The 24,307-nt window shown below is 39.4% G+C and overlaps 2 protein-coding genes across 2 annotated transcripts in view; one reads left to right on the top strand and one right to left on the bottom strand.

Moving 5' to 3' along the window:
- Positions 1 to 24,307, bottom strand: part of dek (DEK proto-oncogene) — a 379,089-nt gene that overhangs the window by 190,801 nt on the left and 163,981 nt on the right. The window lies entirely within an intron of this gene.
- The window catches only part of LOC311275870 (neural-cadherin), a 124,043-nt gene that overhangs the window by 84,228 nt on the left and 15,508 nt on the right, over positions 1 to 24,307 (top strand). Inside the window, exons 9-18 of the mRNA XM_084385151.1 lie at positions 1,235 to 1,403; positions 1,566 to 1,736; positions 2,516 to 2,688; positions 4,510 to 4,677; positions 14,355 to 14,604; positions 16,003 to 16,130; positions 16,287 to 16,473; positions 17,422 to 17,565; positions 21,250 to 21,533; positions 22,014 to 23,631. Of these exons, the coding sequence (XP_084241277.1) occupies positions 1,235 to 1,403; positions 1,566 to 1,736; positions 2,516 to 2,688; positions 4,510 to 4,677; positions 14,355 to 14,604; positions 16,003 to 16,130; positions 16,287 to 16,473; positions 17,422 to 17,565; positions 21,250 to 21,533; positions 22,014 to 23,631 (3,292 nt within the window). The remainder of the gene's footprint in view (positions 1 to 1,234; positions 1,404 to 1,565; positions 1,737 to 2,515; positions 2,689 to 4,509; positions 4,678 to 14,354; positions 14,605 to 16,002; positions 16,131 to 16,286; positions 16,474 to 17,421; positions 17,566 to 21,249; positions 21,534 to 22,013; positions 23,632 to 24,307) is intronic.

Raw genomic sequence — 24,307 nt, 5'->3', positions numbered from 1 at the left:
GAAGCCAATTTTGTACTTTTTTTGTATTGTGATTGATTATTTTCATGACAAATGAGCTCCCTTTCCCCACATTTTCATATTGCCATTTTTTAAGACAAAATTTTAATTCTCACTGACTCAATGATATATACTGTTATACAAGTCAATATAAAGTTCAGCATTCAAAATGTAATTTGAAGCGATGCCGTCAACATTATATTTACATTGGGTTGGACTGCTCTCTTACATCTGTTTGCAAATCTAGCTAAAATCTAGTTTTATTAAAATTAGCATTAGTTAAAAGCGATACAACAAATATTACTATGATGTTTTTTGCAATACAGCATGAGAATAAGATTTATTACTCATTGCAGTAATTACAATTCAGGGATAGAAATGTTATGAAACTTGTCAAAATGCCAAAAAAAAAATATGAATGGTCCCATTATGCAACAAATCATTTCTTCATTTTCTTTTGATTTTAAAGTGCAATATGACCCAATCATGTTCTTGAAAAGCTTTTTGAGGTTCACCCAATAACAGTCCCTCATCTTGGCCCCACACGCTTTTCGACATTCAGACTAATTCAAACCTTCACCCTGCTTTGTAGTCGCTGGTTGCCGGCGCTCCTTATATCACAACAGATTACGGCAATAGACTATCTGTTTGAGTCTTTTCCCTTGCTAAACTGAGAAATCCTCCCTAAGCCCTCTCAGAAGGGTGAGTGTGTGTCGAAAGACAATGAGAGAGGTGTGAAGTGCAAAGCGCAGTGAGAATTCTCTTCAGAGGATGGGAGGGAAGCTAATTCCAGCTTTTAGCCCCAGTATCGATCTAGTCACTTGATTAATCGCCTTAAGTTGACATGCCGCTCCCTCGTGGGCACCGCTCACCAGGAGGCCCTGCCAGATGCCCGTTCTGTAATGGGAGCATGATGAGAAAGCAAGAAGAGGATGAGGAAGAGGGAGGTTGAGGGCTCATTATAAGTGTTTACTCCTATTATGGAGTGACAGGACTTCACAAGAGGAATTTATAAACACTTTATTCTAAATACAACTCGTCGTCATGTCTTGCTCTCCCATTCTTGCTTTTTCCTTGCTCTTTCTCTGTTGTTATGAGGAACCAAATGTCCAGCATCAATCTAGTACTATTTAGTTTTTGTTTGAGACCTTGGTATTGGTCTTTGCCAAGGCATTTGCTAAGAACCTGTACATATTCTGCAGTATCCATGTCTGAAACTGGTTTTGTTTCTTCAAAGTGCCACAACTACAGCGTGAATGCACTGGTCCTGGAGAATCAGCCCCCGGGCACTTCCGTCCTGAGCGTGCACGCCCACGATGCGGACACAGGGGTCAACGGGGAGGTCAAGTATGGGATAATGCAGAGGGACGGAGCCTCACCAGGCTTCACTATAAACCCTGACACAGGTGAATACTTCCTCCTTTACCAGATCATTGATTAAACGCAGTTGAACCGAAGAGCTGTCATGTTGGTTGGTTGACAAATTCATGCTGTTTATTAGCGTTAAACTTGTTGTCAAATCAATAAAATAGCAATTCACCACTATGTGCATTGCATGTGTTGCACAGGTGTGATCAGTACCGCGGTAAGTTTTGACCGAGAGAGGCAGCGAGAGTATTCGCTGTCAGTCACGGCTACGGACCAAGCACAGGAGCCCCTCATCGGCATCTGTCAGATCACTGTCCTCATTGCTGACCAGAACGACAACGACCCCAAGTTCGAGAACAGCCGCTACCAATGTAAGAACCACTGAAAAATGTTCATCACTCTTATTGAAGACTAGGTCAAATTGATGCTGAAGTTATCTACAGTGTACAAGAGAGTATGCAATAAGTAAAAGTTTTTTTATATTTGTTACATAATCAAACTATGGTATGAAATCTTCCAAACGGTCTGCAGTGATAGGATCTTTTACCAGTACTTAAGATCTGTTCCTCTGCTCATTTGCATATATAAAGGAGTGAAAGGAGAGCAAGAAGGCATTCATGGCAGTCACAACTCAAGTTTTAGCTGTAGACTCTTTAAACATTTATAAACGGACCTTTAACATTGCACTTAAGGGCAGTAAGGATTTTGCAAGCTTAACAAATTCTCAAGTCCAGGATTCCAGAGTGTAGTCAATACACATTAACCTCAATATTAAAGATGCATAACAGTCTGAGGAAGGTGAGTTTTAATGCGCTGAACACAGTATAAACACATCACTAATCATTTTAGATGAAATCGAATGCAATCCTGGAAAGCTTGCTCAAAGTGTGAGAAATCTGTTTGGCTCTTCTGAATGATTTTGCTTATAATTGCAAATATAAGTTCAGTAAGTTGGATGTCAGAATTCCTTTTCATCACATGAAAAGCGTTAGTGAGAAAGCTCATTAACAATTAAAGGGAAAGATTGAAATGTTTCTGGGACGCGCATTCTTTTCGCTGCACATGGATTTTAATAGCAGCATGCATTTCTTGTTTGAAGACTGTTGTTATTTGTTTTTGTTGATGCCTGTGTTAACCCTTCCCATGCCAGACTTCCTGCGAGAGGACACGCCGGTTGGGACTAGCTTCCTGAGGGCGGCGGCTCATGATGACGATCAGGGCACCAATGCGGCCATCACCTACTCTCTGTCCCAGCAGAGCCCAGCTTACTTTCACATCAACCCCAGCACAGGATGGATCTACGTCAACCAGCCTATCTCACAGGTGCACATTTCACACACCTACTCACATACACACACCTTTACCTTGCTTTCAAAATGGGGACATGCCATAGGCTTCTATTGTTACAAATAAACTATATAAATAATTAATGAACAAATGTATGAACAAACTTGTGTTTAAAGATACAAGTACATGTGCACATAAACACACACTGAGAAAACTCCTTACTTAGTGTAGTACAGGTACTTGCATGTTTGTGTTTTAAATGCTGGAGTAGAACACATATTCTCACTCATCATCCTCCAGATCTTATTTTATTCTTTGTTCAGATCCTCAGAGTTTTGCATATTAAACTTGGTTGGGATCAAGAAAGATCCTATATATACGTACAAACCTTGTCTGGAGGGATAGCATTCTGTTATCATAAGCATAAACACATGTATGGTTTCCTTTATTCAGAGAGTGTAGTTAATTAAAAAAAACGAACCTTGCCTACTTTTTTATCGTCATTAAACATCTTTTTTTTTTTTTTCATCTTGCATAATGGCATTTATACTTTGTGTTTCATTTTTGGGTGTTTCTTCAAATGTCTTTTGGCACTTTTATGACCCAGAAATTGATTTATATTAAACTAACAAATGTTGTCAACCTTTTTTATCCTTTTCGTTATATGGAAACTTATTATCATGCCTTTATGCCTGTGTAACTCTTGTCTGAGACCCCAGTCATAATCATAAATAAGCAATCTAAAAATTTACATGTAAAACTTATGGTGATCTAAACAAAGAGAATGTTATGGTGTCCTTTCCAGCATGACCAACAATTTTACCCCTATAGATATTATTAGATTAATCAAGTGAGAGTATAAAAAAGTGTGTTTTAAGAGTTATTTTGTAAGTTTACAAGCCAAATTTTCCATAGTTGAAGAAAATTTCTTGTAAATTGTGTTTTTCGTGTGTTCTTTGGTCTGGTCAGAAATGTCATCGTCTTCACTTTTCTGCCCACAAATGGCTGTGTGTGTCATTTCTATGCTGGATATAGAAGCTCTGAGATGTTGGAGGTTGATTTGACATAAAAAATGCTGTGTGCACATAAAGAAGTGCGGCCAGAAAGACAGGTCGTACTTCGGTGACATCTTGCATCCTGTTTATAGAGTCATAAGATGGCAGTCTTCAGGTAAAGCATCCGAGGACTTAATGCACAGTTTACGTCCAGAACAACACTACTTTTAACATGTCATAGCTCTTAACAGAAATTAATGTGGATGCAATTTCCACAGAGCAGGTCATTAAGACTGTATAATGTAAGTCTGGTCCATGTTTTTCATTAGCCAGGCTGACTGCCTTGCATCACTTATGTCCGAGTGGATCCGTTTTAGAACGGCAATGTCACCCACACTAAACTCATCTGTCTTCAAATTGACAACTTAAACTGCCCCCCTACTGTTATTCTTGCCTCCTCTCATTCTCCGTCTGTCTCTTACTGTCTGCATCTTCCTTTCCTTTTTACTGACCTGAAAAATGCTACATTTTGGAGCCAGTTAAGCAAAGTTTACTGCTGACTCAGTCTTTGAAGAGCTTTTTGATTATTAGGAGTCATTTGAATGAAACACATTTTATTTCACCTGGCCTCGGTCTTGAAAGTTAAATAAGCAGCTGTAGTTGATTTTCTGGATGTGAAACATCCAATGGATAATGGTGACCAATTCTTCAGGTGGAAGTATCAGGGATTTCTCATCTCTGAATTCCCGTTGACAAAAACCATCACCTGTCTTTGCCGGTATCAGTTTATTTACCTGTATTATTTCTGTGTATGTTGAAAGCCCCTAGGCTGTATTATATCACCTGTCTCTCATCCTGACAGACATCACGGATCAGCCAGCAGATCATCGCTACAGACGGAGGGAGTCGGAGCAGCTCGGTCGACCTCACTGTTATCATCACCAATGTACACAACCAGCCCCCACAGTGGGAACAGGCGGAATATTGGGTCACAATCCCGGAGAACACTCCACGCGACAGCAAAATAGTGGTGAGACATTCATATACTCAACCACAAGTTCCTCTCTGCTTTTTAAAAGAGTGTTTCATAAGTTCGCACTTACATATAATCAGATATAGTAAAGAGTATGCATATTTGGCGTGCTGTCCGAGGGGAGGGCTCTGAGCTCGGAATTTTGCCCGAATTCGGAGAACTCCCCCCATCCCTGGCTGGGATGGAAATAATTGAGAGTGAGGAGTTAGGGTGGTGGAGGGATGCTGGAAAACTGTTCTGGGACAAAGGTAAGTCGGCTATATATACAGTATATCCTCTCGTGCTCATTGGGTTGATTATCTGAACGTGCTCCTCCTAAACTTTGTTAATAAAACATCATCAAATATGGCAAACACAAAGTACAACTACTGAAATTGCATAATTAAAACCCACTTAACATAAATGCATGACTTTTCAGCTAATCAAATTGTGCAGCTGGACCTAACTGTTAAGTAAGGGGGAATCCACAGCTAGCTGTGCAATAATCGATTTTAATGCACAGCATGGAGGCAAAGAACCACCAGACGCAAAGCGTAGGTGCATTCAAATCGTTTAATGCACAGCTAGCTGTGGATTATCACACTTATACCATGGTCATTTGCCAAAATTGACAGGTTAAAGATGTTATGGATGTTTGCAGTGTAATAATTGACCGGAAGAGTTAAAATTATGGTTATTTTCTTCAGTTACAGCTCATTAGATCTAGCTTCTGCCTGCTTTGAAATCAGACACAGAGATAAAGTACTGCGGTAAGATTACTTTTATTTGAATTATAGAGAGAGAGAGATGAAAGATGCGTGTGTGAATTACCTGTGTCTGTGCAGTGTCTACTAATAGTGAAGCCGCGGGTTTTATAAACTTCAAAAACAGCATTATTGTTGCTGATAAATAAAATGTAGCGATTCAGTAGTGAAGCTATTTTATCTATCAAAGTCATAGGGCATTGCTGGCAACAGGTTTCTGTGCTCCTGAATCCTTTGTGTGTGCGCATCGCAGTCTCCGATCGATCTCTGTGTTCGAATGATGTCTTCAATGAAAGCAGCGCATTAATCTAGAATTGTGATTAAACTGACCTGGAAACTACCTGTGAATTAAATGGTTTTATTGCACACCTTCCAGCCAATCAGAATCAATTATTCAGACAGACCATAGAGTATAATTGTATACACTACTATTTAAATGTTTGGGGTCGGTAAGATATTCAAAAATATGATTACATTTTAAAACAACTGATTAAATTTATTATATGTAATTGATTCCTGTGATGGTAAAGCTGAATTTTCTGCATTATTACTCCAGTCTTCAGTGTCACATGATCCTTCAGAAAACATTAAAATATCCTGATTTGGTGCTCAAGAAACATTTCTTATTATTATCAATGCTGAAAACAGTTTTTCTGCTTAATATTTTTCTGGAAACCATGATACAATTTTTTTCTGGATATAATTATTGTTTTTTCTTTGCCCTGTTGACTTAGGGCCCTTTCACACCTACCTTGTTTGGTCCGGACTTTCGGACTTTTCAGTTTGGTCCGAATCAAAATTACAGGTGTGAAACCTCCCCCGGACCACGGTCCGGACCAAACAGACGAAATTTGGTCGGACGAAAAGAGGTGGTCTCGGTCCGGATCAAACTGTTCAAAGGTTTGGTTCGTTTCTAGTGTGAAAGCATTTTCTGTATGGTTCGGACTTTCGGACCATTTACAGGAAGTTCCGGTGGTTCCCGCGTAGCATAAACAACTGAAGGAGAATATTTATGTGCAGATCTGTCAGTCCTGCCCACAGCGTTTCTTCCAGCTGATTCGCGCGCGCGCGCACACACACACGCACACATTTGTCCTGCGTCCTACCGGCGATGATTTGTTTGCACAACGAGGACGTTCATTTGGCGAATTTGAACTAGCGTCGAGTATAGTTGGTGCTGGAGGGAGTAATGCCGTAATAATAACAGCATAGTGGCAACGATAATATGCGTCTGTTCATTCATTCTTGTCAAAGTTACCCGCCGAATTGACAACACGCTGACGTCAGACGCACGTCCGTTTACAAACCAATCAATGTCAATATGCAGCCATGTAGATGATGACGACAGGACGCAAGTACGTCATGAAAAGTTCTTTAGTGCGCTCGCATAATTGCAATGTGAAACCAAACCAAAACTAACCAAATGTATACAATGTATCAAAACATGAACTTTGGTGCGGACCTTGGTGCGGACTTTCAGGTGTGAAAGGGCCCTTAGATCACATTGGAACGTAGATCACTTGTGTACATAGTACACACAATTTTGGGTCTGTTCTTTTTATATTCTATTTATATGTTTATCAATACTTCTGAGTATTGAATGAATTATTGTAATCAAAATCTCTCACTTCATCTGCCATGTTGCGTTCATTTTCACTGAGCTTTTCATAGTGCATTCTGGGATTGTCTTCTCCACAAAAAGAAAATTTTATATTTAAGAAGCCATCATAATTAAGATACCTTCTTTTTGTAACAACCTTTGCGTCAGGTCCACTTCTATGCTGTCTTCAAATGCAGTTCACTAGGTTTTCACATTCACTGTTGTTTTTTTAACATAAGAGTGGTTTTCACTCACATTGCTTTTTGCTTTGGTTGTGCTGGTGATAAGCAGAGGTAGAGTGTTGTGACTTTCTTACCGCTGAGGCTTGTCACATCTTATCCAGCCTTCATCTTGTTTGCTATTTCAGCCCGTTTCATTCGCTGTCACATTTTACATTCGTCTGGGAGCTTGTACCCACAGAGAGATCAGCATCCACAAACAACCTCATCTGTCCAGCAAACTCAAGCAGACTGCTTGTCTTAACATTCCATTCTAATTCATTCAAAAGGGGCAAAAAGGCCAGTCCACTGAGTCTGTTTTCCTCACATACAGCAGATTTATCAGTAAAGAGCGCCAGGAGGAGTTCTGCTGGAGTCACTGTTTCCCTGACATCAGCGGCTTCCTCTGGCTGCTGCCAGCTATTCTGCAATCTGTATGAACCTCCGCATCTGTCTTAGCAGTCCTCAGTGGCTCAAACTGTGACGGGGATGTTCTCCTCTTCACGTTGCCACAGGATGTAAAATAGGCTTAGGTGGGATGTTTGATCTTAAAATACCTTTTATCCCCGCTGGCTTGTAAAGGGTGGTTGCATCGGCATGGGTTTTAGTGAGCGGACTGCTTCGCTAGTCATTTTTGTTAACCTGTTTGTGAAGAGCTACAGGGTTTGCACTGAAGGGGAAATAGATAGACACACTCATAGAAGTTATGTTCCAAAACCTACTGAGTTGGCTTCCTAGACAGCATTTTAAACAGCACTTCCACATCAAGCTCTTCCAAAAGTTAGGCTGCAAAAATATGTTGCCTTATAAGATAACTTGTCCAATTTCTAGGGAAATAATTCATGTATCATTTGTGGATAAGGCAATCCCAGAATGTACTAAGATGGCCGGCCAAGTCAAGAGAAATATTGTTGATAGACAGCCCGACAGACAGACAGATAGATATATGGATGAATAGATAGAGCTTAAACGTCATGTTGCATAGTAGTTTCTAATTGGCCGGGACTTTACTAGCAGCGTGAAGCTCAGTTAACTGCATTAATCTCTTGACAGCACGCTCTCCTCTGAGGGCTTCTGTTAGCATCACTGTCAAAGAAAATTAATATCGGTCTTCCACGCGCTGCATGTTACATATTTTAATACAGATGTTTCTTTACCTCTCTAATCATCTCCTATAGAACTCTCCTCACTTATACTAATGACATTCGAACCTGTACTACTTTCATGGCTTGGCTCTAAATATTTGCAACTCGGACTTCTATATACTGTAGTATAAATGATTAGATTAAATGTAGCAGGGCTTGTTTTAAGTAAAACTGTCACTTTCTAGGACACAATATCCAATGTGACCGCATTGAAGTGTACTTTATGATGGGCACCGAATAAGAGCGACCGTAAGGCATCTCTGATCAGCTTTTTCTTTCTGGTGCCATTGCTGTATAATGAGATAATTTCTAATTATTGCTAATTTCATGGCACCTCAGGCTGTACTCATTTTGTTGGCAGTGCCATTACCCATCTTATCATCCAGATATGTTGTTTTGAACAGCCCTTTGCACTGGATCTCACCAGCTACTCTTTGTCTCTTTCAGTGCTTTTTTGCTGTTATTTCTGATTTGTTGAATAGTTTTGCTTTGTTTAATACAGGACATGATACCACAGCTCTCAGATTATCTTTTGTTCTGCCATCTTTCCATTTATGGCTTTGTTTGTACCTGCTGCAAATTCAGGGCCAAGAGTTCCTCAGTTTTAGTTTTGGTCTTTTATATAAGTATTTAGTGTTGGTGTAAAGGTCTACCCTGATTAAAAAAACCTAGCATGGTCACTAGAATATGTTTTGGATGTTTTATTCTGATGTTCTTAAAGAAATAGTTTAACCGTCAGAATTGAATCGTCGCATTTGTGCATAGAGTAAAACTTTAATTTACAGTGTCCTTGTTGCTCGATGGTGTTTTAAGCCCCCAATGGCTCCTTAGAGGCAGCTAACCCTACCCTCAACCTTAAACCTACCCATCCCCTCGCTGCCTGGAAGGTGCCGTTGGGGGCTTAAAACACCAAACACCGTCCTTGTTGCAAGTTAACTATGTAGTTACTATAGTAATTACTATAAATTGTGCATAATTACATGCAACTAACCCTAAACCACACCCTAATCCTAACCATAACCCTATAGTAAGTACATGTAATTAATTATTATTACACTGTAACACGAACAAGATAACAAATGGTAAAAGATAAAAAATGGCCTGAGTTTATTCTTGAGTGCACTATTCCTTTAACTAATATAACCAGGAAGATTTCCTTGCTCAACTAGTTTAACTATGCTAAATGACTAGCTAAACCTCTGACTAGCTACATTTTCCCCCCAGAAGCCTGCGATTGGTGAGTGAATGGTGCCTCATGGTTCCATCACAGATTGGCACAAAATCACTTTACAGAACCTTCTCATTCACTGTTCCTTGCTGGTGGAGGATTCTTCCTAAGTCTATACAGACAGCCGAATCCATATTCAAAAAACAGCTGAAAACTCATCTCTTCCGTGAGCACATAACTACATCCTGCTGACTCTTTATAAAAAGAAAAAACTTCTTATGCTTTCACTACTTCTAAATCCCTCTGTGTTCAAGCTTGTACTATTCTAGACAATGTTGGAAACTTTATACTGATACCACTTTCTTGCATTGTTGCCTCTTTAAGAAGGGATAGTTCACCCAAAAATTTAGTTTTTCTGTCATAATTTGCTCACCGTCAAGTTGTTCCAAACCTGTATGAATTTCTTTCTTCTGCTGAACACATAAGAAGATATTTTGAAGAATATGGGTAACCAAACAGTTGATAGGCAACATTAGCTGCTTTTCCACTGTCGGGCCAGTGCAAGCCATGGGCTAACAACATGCCGGGCAAATAACCTCGGACCTCAAGCACCGAGCCCAAAATCAAGTTGCGTTTCCACTTCCAGTAGCCCCGCAATGCTAACCTAAAACCCGCACTACACACTCTTTCATAGAACGACGTCACACAACCTCACCATTTCATCAGCTGACTGAAAACTAGCTAGATCGCAAAATGAGCATGACAGAAGCGAATAAAATATAATATAAAATACTATGGAAGTCAATGGGTCCCATCAATTGTGTTTTTGGATAAAAGCATCTGCTAATTTAATAAATGTAATTTTGCATGGCTGATCAACATGCTAAACCAGTCCTAAACCGGCACTATCTAGCCTAATCAGCCTTGACTAGTGTGAAAGTTCAGAAGGGCATGAATCATATAATCTGTATTTCTTTTATCTGTAGTCTCAGCTTTTGTGTTTGAAGTTACATTTCTTCATGTCTGGATATGTGTGTGTGTTAGCACTAAGCTCGCCACCGTGTGCACATGAAGGTGATGGTCCTTGGGGCAGTGTGTGTCAGAGCAGATCTGTGCATCCCTGCCCACTCACATAGCTCTGCTAATGGAGGATGTACCTGGAGGTCACCTTCAGTGTCTCTTCAGTCAGAAAACCAGATAAGTGTTGTTACTTAGAGCTTTTTATCACCTACCTTCCTGCTCTCCGTTGAGTTTCAATATCATATTCTACCACTCTATTTTCACACTACTTCATCACCCCTCCAAACTTCTTTTGATTATAATTGCAGTCGAGGGGTTTCAAAACACAGGTTGCACAAGTACTCAGATCCAATCACTGACTTTGTTAATGGAACACACCTTGGCAATTGGACAAATAACCTCATTTTCTTTATCCTTTCTTTCGTGTCTCTATTTCCCTCCCTTTAACGCCCACACCGCACCCGAAACTCTAACACAGAGGTGTTACCCGTAATATGACTTGAAAAACAAAGTGCTTTACCACAATTACAGTCGAGCCCTCTTTCTCTTCAACCCTCTGAATACAGCATGAACTCCCTGATGTAGAATAACTGTAGCAACTGGCTGTTCAAATCTGTTCTGTGCATTGGGAGCCTTCATGCTAATTCATCCTCAGAACTCTAAATACAAATTATGCTTGTTAAACAGTATAATGCATTCATTAGCAACACTGAGTAGCCTTGTTGTGCGTCGAGTGCTCCTATTCATTTCTTGCTCTCGCTTCCTCCCCCCTCGCTTTTCTCCTTCATCTGTCTATCTGTCTCTCTGTCTAACTAATTAAAAATTTAAATATCAGTCAGCTCATTGTGGTATTATCTCAAGGAATGCTAATTAACACATTTTCAAAAGCAGTAATTGCAACCTTGAGGATGTAATTTAAAGGGCCTTGTTCGTGTGTATGGATAATGAGAATGCCGTTCTCATCAAGCCTGAGAGACGTCCGCTAATAAACACTTGGAGGGAAGATTAGACAGGTTGGGATTTGAAAGTTGACCAAATTTCTATTTAGTTCAATAGGGGAACTTTTGGTAGCATGAATAGTTTAATCCCATGAGTGGTTAACCAAAAGAATGGGGTGGTGGGCTGGTAAATGAAAGGCTGTAGGTTTAAATCCCACAACGGTTGATCTGTGAAATATCACCATTGTACTATTGATCAAAACACTTAACCTTGGATTACTCCTGGTGATTGTCCCTGTAGAAACTGCACTGTAAGTCACTTTGGATAAGAATGTCAACTACATGATGAATTAGTTGAACCTAAAGCTTTGAAGTAAATGCAAGATGTACCATTGGACAGGAGCACCTGTCTAGGTAACTTCTGAGAGCTTTTTTTGAGGTGTGCTAAGAGTGTGTGGGTAACCACTTTAATGTTTCAGGCCCCACAAGTTCTTTATGTACAAATGCCATTTTATCATGTTCATTTTACAATTAAACTCTTAGATTTGTTGTGTAAATCAAAAATAAATACTATATAAAATAATATTTCACAGTGAAACATTAAGAAATAAAAGAAATTAAATTTAGCATGAAGAAAATGCAGCCTATTTTAAGGCCATTGTTTTTTTTTTGGTTTTGTTTTACATTGTGATATTTTCATGCATTAACTCTTCTCTTAATTTCCAATAGCAAACTGTTAATAAAAAAAACCATACATGTATTATTTGGGTGGAAAATAGTCATGAAAGTAATGGCATAATAAAACAAATATTTTCATGGTAATTTTGAAATGGTTCCTCCCAAATTCTTATGAATGTAATTCATTTTAATAACAATAAAGGTTACTCTTAATTTTTAGGTGACATAGTTACATTGTACTTCCTCAGATGAGTACTAAATAATATTAATTAACTACATGTACTTACTATAGAGTTAGGGTTAGGGTTTGGTTTAGGGTTAGTTACTTGTAATTATGCATAATTTACTGTTATTACTATAGTAAGTACATGTAGTAACATGTAACTACATCACCTTAAAAGTGTTACCACAATAAATATTTTTTTTTCCTTTACAGTTGTTTTATATTGTTGGCCGGATAGAATAGACCATGACAAATCTTAATGAAATTTTCTCAAAAACAGTTACTACTTAAAACACACATTCTGAGATCTGCATCAGTATTGAGATGCACTGGAACTGTGAGAGAAGTATTGGTCAGAGAAGTTAGTAGAGCTCTGTCGAAGTGACTGCAAATAAGTTCACTGAATAGGTCATTTCTGTTGGGAGACGCGTACCAAATGGCAAAGCCGACACTTAAAAGCAGGAAGCAAAAGCCACAGAGCTTTTAAGGTACTTGTTTTCTGTGTTGCAGTGGGCGGATGCTCTCAAAATCATGGCCAGGGTTGATTTAATGGCTGACTGGACCCATGTTCTCTGACACACAGAGTTCTCCCTCTATAACATCTCTCTCTCTCCATCCACTTTTATTTTGCTCTACCTTTTCGCCCTTTTTCCTCTGTCGACTAAGTTTTATAACCTGCGCTAGACGCCAAATGTTCCTCACTCTGGATGACCATAAATGGTTTCGGTCTTTCTCTTTGAGTTTTGACTGTTGGCTTTGCTGTGCCATTGGCCGTATTGTCATCGGAATGTTTTGTTTGCTTTACGGTGTCATTTGGTTGATGGTGTTTTGGGTTAAATGTGTTTTAGTCATCTAAAAGACTTTGAGTTCCCCTCGCAGACAAGTTCCAGCTGTAATATTGGATTTTCCAAGCCAAAACCGGCTATATGTCTTGTATCCAAGTACTGAACACTAATGTCAAGTGTCATCCAAGTGTCTGAACACTAATTAAACAATGGCTTTGACTTTTATGTTGTGGCATTACATTTCTAGGATTGTTGCACAGCACATGCCATGAGAACATGTCTACAGTTTAACAGCCAAGTAAAAGTAGCGATGCTCCTTATTCAACTGCATTTTTCAGCAGTGACAATAACTACAATAACAATCTACAGTACTTTTTTCAACAGTACTTTTTATAGTAAAACTGAAAATTTCATCACTGTTATTTTGTAGTTTATTAAGTATAATAGTATCTGAAAGTAAATTAATCTCATTGTCATGTTTATTGCTGTCACCTTCATCGAGATTTAAATACCTCATTGTTTTTGAGCCAGAGAAATACTATGTACTAACTATGAATCCTCCTAACTATAAATCATGAGTAGCTTAGCTAAGAATGCTACAGTTTAGCATTTCTGTTTATGTCGTCATTGATTGGTGTTTATGTGATGGCTGAATATTCTTCTCAGTTTATTTCTACTCACTAAAGTGTATTCTTTCTTAAGAGGATATGTGTAATCATTGGTTTTGTCATCAAATATGATAGAAACATAGCTCTGTGAGGAGGACTTTTGGAAACTACTACTGCAGAAAGTTACTCCAAAACTGTTAATATTAGTTCAATAAGCAATTGAATGGATTATAGATGAAGCGTGTCTAATGTATTCACACATTGCAGTCAATGAGTGCTTGCCCGACAGTTTCAAATGCCTTCTCACAAATTATGCTAATTATCTTGTTTGAGCTTTAGGAATAGGTGTTTACATCTTACATGAATATGTGTTTAAAGTATTATAGCACATCCAAGCACACACAAACCCATATTGGTAATGCACATCAAAAGGTTTCAGATGTAACAGACACATTTTCAAACGGCCTTTTCATAACATGATATTTCACCGTGCAGGCCATGTTTAATTTTATATCACCCACCTCAAGCTCATTTTCTCCTCCCAACAGACCATCAAGGCAACGTCCCCTCTTGGTGACCCCAGGGTGACTTATAACCTGGAGGAAGGTCAGGTTCCCGAGACCAACATGCCTGTGCACTTCTACATCAAGCCTAACCGGAGGGACGGTTCTGCTTCTATCTTGGTGGCAGAGAATCTGGACTATGAGACCACGCGTTTCTTTACGCTCCGAGTGCGTGTGCAGAACGTGGCGGCCGTACCGCTAGCTTCCTTCACCACTGTCTATGTCAACATCACAGGTGAGAGATACCCTGATCTTCTGGAAATTACAGCTGCATTATATTTAAGCATGAATATAAGTGCTGCAAATTTGGGGTCAGGTTTTTTTTTTTTTTTTTTTTTTACATTTTAATTATGTATTTATTTGTTTATTTTATTATTATTTTAGATTGTTTTAAACTGATTTATGGATGCTTTTCAGTATGTATATACATTGCCATGCAAATAATTGTTTAGTTTTTGTCTCTTATACTCACCAAGGCTGCATTTATTTAATCAAAAATACAGTAAAAAATAGTCATATTATGAAATTTGATTACAACTTGAACTGTTTTCTATTTTTATATATTTATCATGAAATAAATGTAATTTATTATGGCAAAGCTGAATTTTCAGTTTCTTTACTCCAGTGTCTCATGATCCTTCAGAAATCATTCTAATATGCTGATTTGGTGCTCAAAAACATTTCTTCTTATTATTATTATCAATGTTAAAAAAAGTTGCCTAAATGCAATGCATTTTGTTTGATTCTTTGATGAATAGACAGTTCAAAAGCACCGCATTTATCTGAATTATAAATATTTTGTAACATTATAAATGTATCACCATGGTTCCATGTCTAAAAATCATGGTAACACCATGGTACTTCTTCCTTTGTGCAAGACAAAAAGAAAGGAGAACAAAAATGTACAAATCTGACACAATGATAATAGTCCATGTTGACACCTCTCACTAGCACGCTACAAATACGCCTCGACAACTGGTTCCACGCTGCCTGTGTGCCCTCGGAGAGGTAAACACATTTGCGGTAGTTTAGCAATCAGCATTTCATGCCAGCACGGTTTCTCAGAAGCACAGCAGTGTCTGATCTGATCCACTGATTGTGTTTGAGGCGCTGACGCTAATGTTTTTTTTCTTCCCTTTCTTCATAGCTCATTTAGCCTGTGCTGTGCATTTGTACACAAAAAGTGTTCTCTTCTGTCATTGAGTGTATGTGGAAATCTAGTGTGCTGATGAGTGCATGACAGGCGGCGGGTGGGGGGCGCAGAGTGACGGTGTGTGTGTGTGTGTGTAATAGGAACAGTGAAGAGCTTTGGCATCAAAGCACAACACTTGAGACCACATCAGCATTAATTAAGAGGCAAATGGAGATTGAAATAGAGGGAAAAGGAGACAAAAAGCCCACGGAACAACTAGTTTAGAGGAGCTGTAATCCACTAAGAGCAAAGAATCCAGACAATAAACCTGCATTATTTGAATCCACACATTAAAACCTCACACTAAATACTTTTTGGGGCCACTGTATTTATTGAAAAATAATGTTTACCTAATCTATCATGTCCATATGAATCCATTGGAAGATTTGTTTCAGTAGTGTTTTATTTGTAACTGATTGCTCTCATTGTTTTTCCTTCCAGATGTGAACGACAACGTTCCCTTCTTCATGTCATCCACGTATGAGGCAACGGTTCCAGAGGGTGCAGAGATTGGCACATCAGTGGCTCAGGTCTCAGCCTCTGACTTGGACTCTGGTCTCCATGGCATGGTGAGAATCTTCTGAGTATGATCCTTATCTGTTCTTTCTAAAACTCTAGAACTACCAGATCACATGACTTAATATTTGTCTAATACTGTATGTGATTCTTAAATTATTTGATGCACAGTTCTCTTTTAATCTTGTTTGACACTCTTTCCTACCTAGATTAACTACATCATTCTGAAGGATCAAAGTGGCGACTCGCAGTTCTTTAGCATTAATTCCTACACGGGCATCATCCACACCCGGGCCACCTTTGACCGTGAGCAGAAAGGCTCCTACTTGATCGAGGTCCAGTCTCAGGACAGCTCCGAGTCGGCCCGACCCGGTCAGCAGGGCCAACCCAACACAGGTGTGATCCATCAACCATGTCTTCTTAACCCCTCGGTCACTCTGTTTCCTCCTTCACCAGCCTCCAGAATGAACTCCATTCATTAAGACTTCAATGAGTCACGCCTAATGAAGAACTAATGCCAACCCAGGGATTTGTGTGTAATTTAGGCCACGTATAATATAATTAGACCTCAGTTTTAATATTAAACAGTGATTAGGATGTTTAATACAATTTATAGAATAAATCATTACTACACGTTTTTACAAATATTAACAAGAGTCTGTGTTCTTGCAAATATTATAATAAATACAAATAAAAAATGTATTTAAGAAATAGCAAGAATGCATAAAACTGATCAAAAGGGACAGTAAAGGCTTTTACATTGTTACATAAAAAGATATATAATCAAATAAAGGCTGTTCTTTTGAAATTTCTACTCTTCAAAGAATCCTGAAAAAAATTGCTTCCTGTTTTCACAACAACATTAAGCGGCACAAAATCTTCAACATTGATAATAATAAGAAAAAGCACATTACAATGATTTCTGAAGGATCATGTGACACTGAAGACTGGAGTGAGGATGCTGAAAATTCAGCTTTGCCATCACAGGAATAAATTACATTTTAAAACAGCTATTTTAAATTATACAAACATTTTACAATATTACTGTTTAGTAGTTTTGATCAAATAAATGCAGCCTGGGTGAACATACAAAAATCATACTAACCCCAACTTTTGAACGGTCATGTAAATGTATAAATATATACACATAATCACATTCACTTGAATTTTAATAATTAAATTTCATTATACAATTTATGCCAATGACTTTGTTGTTTTTTCTGTTGTCACATCTTGTTTGATTTTCTAAATTAATTATTAATTAATTAAAGAAGAGCTTTTGTCTTGAGATATTTGATGTATTGATGTGATCTGAAAGTAATACACACCTCTTTTACCCTGTAGACACAGCCTACGTGAGGGTTTTTGTCACAGATGTAAATGACAATGCTCCAGCTTTCTCTCAGCCTGTATATGAGATAAGCGTGGAGGAAGACAAGGAAGTGGGATTCGTGGTCATTACCGTTACAGCTAACGATGAAGATGAAGGTAATTTTTTGGTTGTATGTAGGCATGTCAAATATCTTATTCAGGTGGTCCTGTCACTTGTCTTTAGTTTGTGGTTTTTGTTGTTTTAGTTTTGTTTGTTTGTGCATTGACTTCTTTCTGACAGCCCACTGATATTTTTGACAGAGATGGAAGAGGAGGGGTTGCAAAAAGAAATTGAGCGAAATAAATCTAGGTGGAAAATTCGTTCTTTTTGTGCTGAGCTTGTTAGCAAATCTCTGTGGTGAATGTGGGAGTAACAATTTCAGCAGCCCATTTGATGTTTGTCTCTTTGATTTGTTTTTCTTTGTTGTCTACAAGAAAAAGAAATAAATAAGTAGCAGGCCTTCTTTAATGATAGAAGTAAACTCTCGTGTGAAAGATTTTGCGTAGAAATTTACATGAGCTGTGTGACATCTGAGGGCCCTGGCAAATAACCATTGAGATTTTAAATGGAACGAAATAGGCAGCTCTGCCTAATATATAAAATATACTAAAATGAAAAAAGGAGTGTGTAATGCTACATTTTTGATAGAATTCCCGAGAGGCTTTACTAGGTGGCTTAACCAGAGATTAAATGTGGGAAAAAACAAGTGTATTAAACAAGCTGCACAGATTCATTCATTGATTATCTGTTAGTCAAACTACAAGAAAAAACGTATACAAAATTGACTCACCTTCATGTCATTTGTATAACTTTCTTTTTTTATTGTGTGTAACACAGAAGATGATAGTGCCATAATACTGGTCCACTTTATTCCATAACTTTTAAAGTTGACTTGTTTGTGTGAGGAAAAGTTTAAAAAAGAATTAGTTATTTGCTTAATTTAAATTGATGCACTGTTTGATACAGGTTCACAACACTGTTATTTTAGTGTCATTGAGATTCTATTATAGTGTTTAATTAGTTTTTATTTTTGTATTTTCCATTTGACTTTTAGTTGAATTTGAAGTACTTTTGTTGTGTATTTTTAGTCATTTGGTTTTTTTTTTAACCTCTATATAGTTTTTATTATTTTTATTTCAGTTTTAATTATTTTAATAAATCAAGTTAAACTAAATGAAAATGAAAAAAAAATTCCTTGGCAACTAGCTGAAAAAAAAACGTTTTTCTTCAAGCAACAATTTTTTAAATAGTTTTAGTTACTATAATAACCCTGGTTCACAACAACATGAAGATGAGTAAATACTGACAGAATTTCCCATTTTTTGACAAACTATCTCTTTCAGATAACACAGAGAGGCAGAGAAAGGAACACCATGCACTTTTGTTGTCCTAACCGCTCCGCACAGCAGCATCCTTTAGTATTGTTACCAAAGTATGCTGAACCCCTCAAGGGCAAGCTGAAACTGCAGGGAGTTCATGTTTATTTCAGTAGCACACACACTTTGCAATGATGTAACTATCACCATTAAACCATTTTACAGAAAATGGTCTGTATTTTTTATTTTTTTGTTCCTGTAATGTAAGATGCCAAAATTAGCATGTGTACGAGCATTGCTGACAGCGTACTTTACCTTAATGCTATGCGTTGTTTGACCTCTGAAATGAAACTTGGCTGTTTAATAAATGTTTTATTTATGTCTTTAGAGAGCTGCATATCCTTCAGACAATCTCAGCACTGCCTGAAAACATCACCTTAGCAGCTGAAACCACGTAAATGCATGAGCAGCTATGAATTAGTCTAGCAAACTCTCAGTGGTCGGTCAGATTTGCATATTCCGGTTTACTGAGCGACTTCTACTGTTGATTTTGTTACTCCTGTTGGAACATTCGGTCCATCGCTTGTTTCCTCCGACAGCCATAGAGTTGCTCCTGTTAATCTGAGCGCGACAGGCTTGGACAAATCACCTTTCTGTCCAACGTAGCGCGGCAGCCTGCCTGTCTGCCCAACCCCCTCATTTCTCATCCTCTGCCTGTAGAATATTCCAGGCTGTCACCTCCACACATCTCAGTGGCACGATTCTTCCACCTGATCTCGCTCTGATTTCCATCAGGGCATGGTGACTTCGGCTCATCTGTCAAATAAACAAACAGGCGGGAGCGCAATGTCTCTCACAGCGACACGGCTTCACCCGTTACATATGCATGACAAATTACGTGTGGCGTGGAGCCGTGTCAACAAGCAGGCTGGAGTGAAGGAGACGGGCAACGGGATGGAGACGTGCAGGTGTCTGATAGCTCATTAATGATCAGACTCCTACGCTGCTGTGGAGGTGAGAAGGGTGACATGACCTGCCATGGCTGGATGGACAGTCCTGAGCAGAGCGTAAGCTAATATCTCACTACTGTCATGAAGGGAAATGCAAATCGAACCTTGATGTCCCTCTGTCCCCTTCCTGCTTTGGAAGGCACAATGAATGAGATCGCCATTAAAATGCAATATTTCTTATTACGCTGGGGATGAAAATGGGGAATAGGAATAATTAGGAGCTGATTTGCAGGAGAGGAGGAATTTTATGGTCCTGTTAAGTGTTTCCTAAAGCTGATTAGCAGTGCCCTCTTTGAGCTGTTCATTAAACTCCAGACTGATTTCAATGATGGAATATGTAAAACACGCACAACTTTCTTCAACAGCTCAATGAGCACAAGGTCTCCTAGACTTTCAGCTGTCTTTCATCACCAGTGACCATCCTATAGATCACAGTAGTTAGGTTTAACCTGGTTGGCCTGTGGTGGTGCTGTGGGGGGGGGGGGGGGGCGCCATATGGCCCGCCTGGTCATTAAGGAAGCTTGCTTTTGGCAAAATCACTTGAGCTCCCCTCAGCAAGCGTCACAGCACATCACACTTCACATCCTTGATGGCCGTAGCCAGGATGAGCATGACATGTTCTAATGAAATCCTCACACATCACGCCCAGATGGTGTTTGTCTCATAGAATCTGATCCGGACTGGTAAATAGAGCTGGCGCGAAACTAGAGCTTTTTCCCCCCGCAGTGTACCATGGGTGGATAAAGCCAGTTGGGGTCAAGCTGGGGAGCAGCAGAAAGTAGGAAAGATAAACTGTGGTGATAGTTTTAAATAAGATACATTTTCAAACACATATAAAAGGAATTATTTTTAATAATAAGTATTATTATTTGGTTTTCATAGAGCATATGACAACCGTTATTCAGTCTTAAATCTAGACTGTGGTGATTGTTTAAATGAGTTAATTTGAGATACATTTTTAACCACTGATCTACATCGTTAAGTCCAGATTGTTTTAAATCAGCTTTACAGTGATAACAGGAAATGAATGCAGCAAAGATAGTTTTGGCTGTACAGCAACTCTAGAAGAAAGTCATTGTCCAGTTTAAGTAAGTTCAGTGTTGATTCATTTGCCATTGTAAAAAAATAAGGGGCCGTTTAAAGATGAAGTGTGTCATTTTTGTGCACAAAAAAATATATTATTATTATTATCTAATGAGATTTGTTTAATGACATATTGAGTAAAGATGATTGTCTGTATGTTATGTAAAAAATATGTACAAAACAGTTTGTCTGTGACATTTTGTATGTGTATGCATGTTGATTTCAGTATTTAAGCACAATCATATCATGCCTGTGTGCATTAGAGCTTTCTTGTCCTTTATGTAATCCTCATCAAATGAGCACAGATTAATGCTGACATTCTCTTTTTATCCAGCTCAGCCAAGCTTAACACTTCCTAGAATGCTAACGCTTCCCAAACACCCCCAAACAGGTGCCAATGCCAAACTGCGGTACCAGATTACCTCCGGGAACACCATGGGCACGTTCGATGTGGAGCCAGAGGTTGGCACAATCTTCATTGCCCAGCGGCTAGACTATGAGCAGGTGCAGCGCTACGAGTTACGGCTGGTTGCGTCGGACGGAAAATGGGAAAACCAGACAATGGTTGTCATTAATGTCATCAACCAGAATGATGAGGCACCCCTTTTCACTCAGACTGAGTTCCACGGCAGTGTCATGGAGGAACTTACAGAGCTTCCTGTCCTTGTACTAGAGGTGAGGGGTTAAAACACTCAAAGACACATGTAGTAGCAAGAAAATGGCAATGTTGTAGAGAGGAAAATCAGCCTTTTGCAGAGACATGAAATCATTTTGTGAATGTCTTGCTACAAATTGGTTTCAGTTTCGTTACGGTTTCTTTGAAATTATATGTAATGGGTATTAATGTCCTCATGTAGTTTAAATCTTTGGAAGAAAAAGTTTGAAAGTTTGAGCCTATTTGAAATTAATATTTTGACACACCCTGCCAAAGTTGTCATTCTCTGCTAGCGTGTCTCAATATTGATGTCTACTGTGCTGTCAGTGTAAAAAATAGACTTCAAAGACTTTGCATAAACATACTGGAAAAGAGGCGGAGAGAACTATCAGCATTCCTTTGCTGTGACTATTAACTTTTAATTGCCTCGTATGTTCTGTGACTAGTGTGTTGAATTCTTAAATGCATGCCTGCTTTTTCCCCATCTGCTCTTCTCACAGGTCTCAGCCACAGATCCAGATCAAGAGGCAGACCAGCGTGCAGTCCGCTATTCTCTACACGGGCAGGGAGCTGGTAGCGAATTCACCATAGATGAGATGAATGGTAGGATCTTCGTGCAACGCCGTTTAGATCGTGAGGTTCGCTCGGCCTGGCAATTCCTTGTACTTGCCACTGATGAGAATGGGGCAGGTCTTACCGGGTTTGCTGATGTTCTGGTCGACGTGCAGGATATCAATGACAATGCACCTGTTTTCCTATGTGCAACGGACAACTGCTTTTTGGGGCACGTGCCTGAGAATTCCCCAGCAGACACTTCCATCATGGAGATGCGGGCCACTGACCTAGATGATCCAAAAGCTGGCAAGAACGCTATCCTTACCTATAGAATTGTGCAGAATGTGCGCAATGAAATCAATCTCAACCTCTTCTCCATCAACCCAGCCACGGGCACCATCTATACTGTTCTGCGCTCTTTGGACAGGGAAGTGATGGATCGATATCTCGTTGTGGTGGAAGCTCGTGATGGAGGAGGACTTTCAGGAACAGGAACAGCCACCATCATAGTTTCCGACGTCAATGACCATCCTCCAGTGTTCACTCAGAGGGTCTACATGGCCTCTATGCCAGAAAACTTGGACATCAACAGCGAGGTAGTGGTAGTGGCTGCCACTGATGGGGATGAAGGTGAAAATTCAGTCATGACGTTCAGCATCATTGGTGGAGATGAAGACCGTAAATTCTTCATCGAGACAGACAAGGTAAACCGCCGTGGCATTGTGAGACTGAAGAAGAAGATTGACTTTGAGAAGCCACATGAGCGCACATTCAACCTGACGGTCAAAGTGGAGGATGCTGACTTCTTTAGCCTTGCTTACTGCATCATTCAGGTGGAAGACTCCAATGACCACGCACCAGTCTTCTTCCCACAGTTCTATGAGGCAGGATCCATGTTTGAAGACGTCCCAGTGGGCACCATCGTGGCACAGGTGACGGCCGTGGATCTGGACTCTGGTCAAAATGGGAGGTTTACATACAGCATCGCCCCAGAATCCGACCCCTTTCAACAATTCCTGGTGGATAAGAGTGGTTGGGTTGTAGTTGCTGACTCTCTAGACAGGGAAAAGGTGTCCCAGCATAGGCTTATAATCCTGGCCACAGACATGGGCAGCCCTGCTCTGACCGGCTCTGCCATTGTGTTAGTGACCGTACAGGATGTCAATGACAACGGACCAGAGTTTGAGGCTCCATATCGGCCCATTGTGTGGGAGAACACTGTTGCTCCACAAGTTGTTCACATGAATGACACATCTGTTCTGTTGCATGCTATTGACAGAGACACGTCATCCAACGGAGGGCCTTTTTCCATCCGTCTTTTGATGTTAACCTCTGATGTTACTAATTTCAACTTGACTGATCTGCGGAATGGCAGTGCCATGATAACCGCTCTCCGCAGCTTTGACCGGGAACAGCAAAAGCGGTATCTTCTCCCCATCCTGATGATTGACAGTGGCTCTCCACCAATGAGCTCCACCAGTACACTTACCGTCATAATCGGAGATAAAAATGACCATCCCCATGCACCTGGACACAGCGAGTTCATAGTGTACAACTTACAGGGTATGTTCCAAAGAATAAATAATACAGTGCTAATACTACCATGCTAAATATGTCCAAAATACTATGGTAGTGTCATGGTACTTTTGTAAGTGTTACCATACTCATTCAGCATGATATTTACTTGGTACTGCATTGTAAATGTGTTGTATTGCCATGCTACATGCCCAAAATACCATGGTAGTACCATAGTACAAGTTTAAAATACCATGGTCAAGTCCAAAATACCATGCTAATACCAATACAATGTTAATTTAGCATGATATTTACATGGTACTCCAGGGTACTTTTATAGTTTCAAAGTATTACTTGAAATATTTTTAGCATTTTTCTCTTTTCTCTGATGGAAATGCACTGGCCTTCTAATAAGAATTTGTCATGTAACTCAAACATGGCATGATGCTAACAATTTACTTAAATCCCAGGTTTAAGAGGCACATACACACAAGCCATTTTAAAGGATGTTGATTTCATGACTAACAGGATTACAGCATTTCGTTTTGCCTTTTGGAGAAATGGCAATGTTGCATGCTAATAGCATTGCATCCCCCCCACTGTGCTGTTTAAGTGGGTCCATATGTGCCAATGAGATGCTCTGCTTTTTGCTTATCTCTTTAAAGATATGTAAACCCACCCACCCACACACGCGCACATCGCCCCAGGTATCGCACAGCCTAGA

The sequence above is a fragment of the Rutilus rutilus genome (genome assembly GCF_951802725.1).
Source record: "Rutilus rutilus genome assembly, chromosome: 17".
NCBI classification, from domain to species: domain Eukaryota; kingdom Metazoa; phylum Chordata; class Actinopteri; order Cypriniformes; family Leuciscidae; genus Rutilus; species Rutilus rutilus.
The sequence above is the reverse complement of the archived record's forward strand: the minus strand, read 5'-3'. Positions and strand labels throughout refer to the sequence as shown.